Source organism: Eucyclogobius newberryi, unplaced genomic scaffold, assembly GCF_026437365.1.
Source record: "Eucyclogobius newberryi isolate DKJ021-1_F unplaced genomic scaffold, fEucNew1.0.hap1 SCAF_2, whole genome shotgun sequence".
Classification (NCBI taxonomy): Eukaryota; Metazoa; Chordata; class Actinopteri; order Gobiiformes; family Gobiidae; genus Eucyclogobius; species Eucyclogobius newberryi.
Window position 1 is genome coordinate 29,990,273 of NW_027315834.1, and position 2,712 is coordinate 29,992,984.

At 39.1% G+C, this 2,712-nt stretch overlaps 1 protein-coding gene across 1 annotated transcript in view; it reads left to right on the forward strand.

Annotated features, from left to right (window-relative positions):
• The window catches only part of cdc123 (cell division cycle 123 homolog (S. cerevisiae)), a 7,247-nt gene extending 5,550 nt beyond the window's left edge, over positions 1-1,697 (forward strand). Inside the window, exons 10-14 of the mRNA XM_072454972.1 lie at positions 46-74; positions 321-422; positions 720-857; positions 1,106-1,145; positions 1,218-1,697. Of these exons, the coding sequence (XP_072311073.1) occupies positions 46-74; positions 321-422; positions 720-857; positions 1,106-1,145; positions 1,218-1,234 (326 nt within the window). The 3' untranslated portion in view covers positions 1,235-1,697. The remainder of the gene's footprint in view (positions 1-45; positions 75-320; positions 423-719; positions 858-1,105; positions 1,146-1,217) is intronic.
• The last annotated feature ends 1,015 nt before the right edge of the window (positions 1,698-2,712 follow it).

Below are 2,712 nucleotides of genomic sequence, written 5' to 3' on the forward strand. Positions count from 1 at the left end.
TCGTCTACCGTACATGCTCATTACATTTGTTTTTATGTTTTACAGTTGTTTTTGACGCCTACAGAGACAGCCAGGTAAGTTGATTTGAATTATTTTAAATGTCATATGTTAACAAAATAAAGCTTTTAGCTGTCTGTTCTTAGTAGAAATAGTTCCTTTTAAAACCACCTTTTGAAATGGGGGAAACAAATAAAGAATTGTCACGAGAGTAGTCTTGAATGATAATAGTTTACATCAACATCACTTACAGATACTTACTTGAAGAAAATGAAAGATGTAATAATGAATGGGGAAAGAAATGATTTGTGGTTTTTTTGCAGGGGCGAGTTTGGCTCATTGACTTTAACGCTTTTGGTGAAGTGACTGATTCACTCCTCTTCACCTGGGACGAACTGCTGTCAGGAGACATCACACAGCAGCAGGTTTGTAAATGTTTAAAATGTTCAAATATACCTACTGACCAGATGGTTATGAGCTCATGATAATCTGTTCATTATAGTTTAGGGAGTTTATAATGGTTTAGTCCTGTTTTAGTCAAGTTCAGACCTCGTTGACAACTAGTTTAATCCTAAAGTTGACCTAATTTCACCAATTGCAGTTCATTTTGGAACAGTTATGGTTCTTTGGTCAAGTCTAGTCCTGTATTTGAAAAGTTCAAACACATTTCTTGGCATGAAAAGTCTTAAAAAATGTATTTATGTATACTGTTGCGTCTGTAGGAGGGCCCTGCTTTTCGGCACGCCAACAGTGACGTGACAGTCCAGCCCAGCCCCTGTCTGAGCTACAGGATCCCCCGGGACTTTGTGGACCTCACAACTGGAGAAGACGCCTACAAACTCATCGATTTCCTGAAACTGGTAAAAAAAATATATATATATATTTTCGAGCTAAACTTAACTTTCCCCTAAACCGTACGTTACAATTGTTTTTCCTTCACATTTACACATCCTCGACTTCCAAAGGATCTCAACTTAGCACAATATTTTTTATCGTTTACAAACCTTTTCCTGCCCCTAAATTGTCCAATGTCATAAATCATAAAAGCCGAAGAGCTATTCAACCTTTAACTTTAATTTGTGCACCTGTTTTTTTTGTTTCTCTGCAGACAAAAAGTCAACAGGAAGAGTCTGAGGACGAGGAAGACGACGAGGAAGACGACGAGGAAGACGACGAGGAAGACGACGAGGAAGACGACGAGGAAGACGACGAGGAAGACCAAAGTGCTCCACAGTGACTCAATCAGTTATCTAATATTCTCTTTACCATATGCCCCACAGTATCATCATGCTCTTCCTGCTATTTATCTAATCACCCTCGTGTTAGTTTTGTGTCATGTAAAAACCCCAGAGGATTTCTATTGTCCATTGCCTTTTCTACGAGTTTGTTCAGTGACCCTTTAAAAATATTATACTTTATACATGTATTTACTCTTTGTTTTACTTTGTTGTCATGCTCTATTGTAATCAAGCCTAAATCACAACTTTAAATCCTCACCGCTGTAATCCATCCATGTTTTGGACTTCCTCGCTCGCCACAAATCATGTTAATTTTTCAGTAGCCATCAATGCCTCTCCGTCTTTCACCGCCAATTTCCTCGGAGTGGTTTGACATGCTCGTTTCTCTTCTGGTTGCCGTTTTATTTTCCCCATAATGCAACACTGTAGACTGCAGACTGATCATTAAACTTGCTGTACCCGTATCGATCCTGTTGCCTTTCTGGTGGGGCCTGTAAACTGGCACATTAGACATTGATCGTGCCTCCGCGCAGCACTTCTCATTAGGCTCGGAGCTAAATGGCATTGCTCTTTATTACTCGGTATTTTTTGGCGAGAGCAATTACTGATGGGGTGGAAGGAACCGCTGTGTTGGGAGAAGTTACGGCTCCCACTTCGAAATGAGGCGAATGGGGAAAAAAATGTCAACAATTCACATCGAGGCGCGGCTGAAATATTAAATACTGTTTCGAAATTACTGTAGGAAATTGGAGGCTTCATCGTGGAGACGGCGTCCAAAAGTAACCAGTGCGTCGTCAAAAACTTAGCTGCAAGTTTGAGGTTATCAAATATTAAACGTGATACAGTATGCCGACTTCAATTTTCTGTTATGGGCAATAAAAACTCAAAGAAAGTAGCTTGGGCACAGTGCGATCCGTGTGCTGAAATGGCTTCAATAAATGATACCAGAGGAAACTGCATTGCATTGACTTCAACAGTAACATTTTAATGAGTATTTATATTATGTGGCACAGCAAATTATTCTGTATTTTACAAAGTTCATATCCCACCAATCTCAATAAGTAATAAAAGTCATAAGGCACAATAACAGAGGTAGGTCATAATGAGTTACATTTACTGAATTACTAATTTTAAAGTTACATTAATCTCTCTCGAGTAAAAGTCTTGGCACTGTCAAAACAAAATTATTGTACGTCCGTCCATTTATCTTCTGCTTGTCCGGGGCCCGGTCTCAGGGGCTCAAAATGAATACATATGGGGTGAGATGGTCACATTGTCTAGCGGGAGGTCACGTATATCCTCGGGGATCATATATATTCTGGGAGGTACTTAATGCGGTGCTGGGTCGGTGTTTTTAAAAAAAATAAGAAATAATTTGTATGTTTAGTATATTTTAAACTTGTTTCAAAAGAAAGGCAGATCCATGCTCTTATTTTGTATCTGAAAGCATAGTGCATTGTGAGTAAATTCTCCAGTT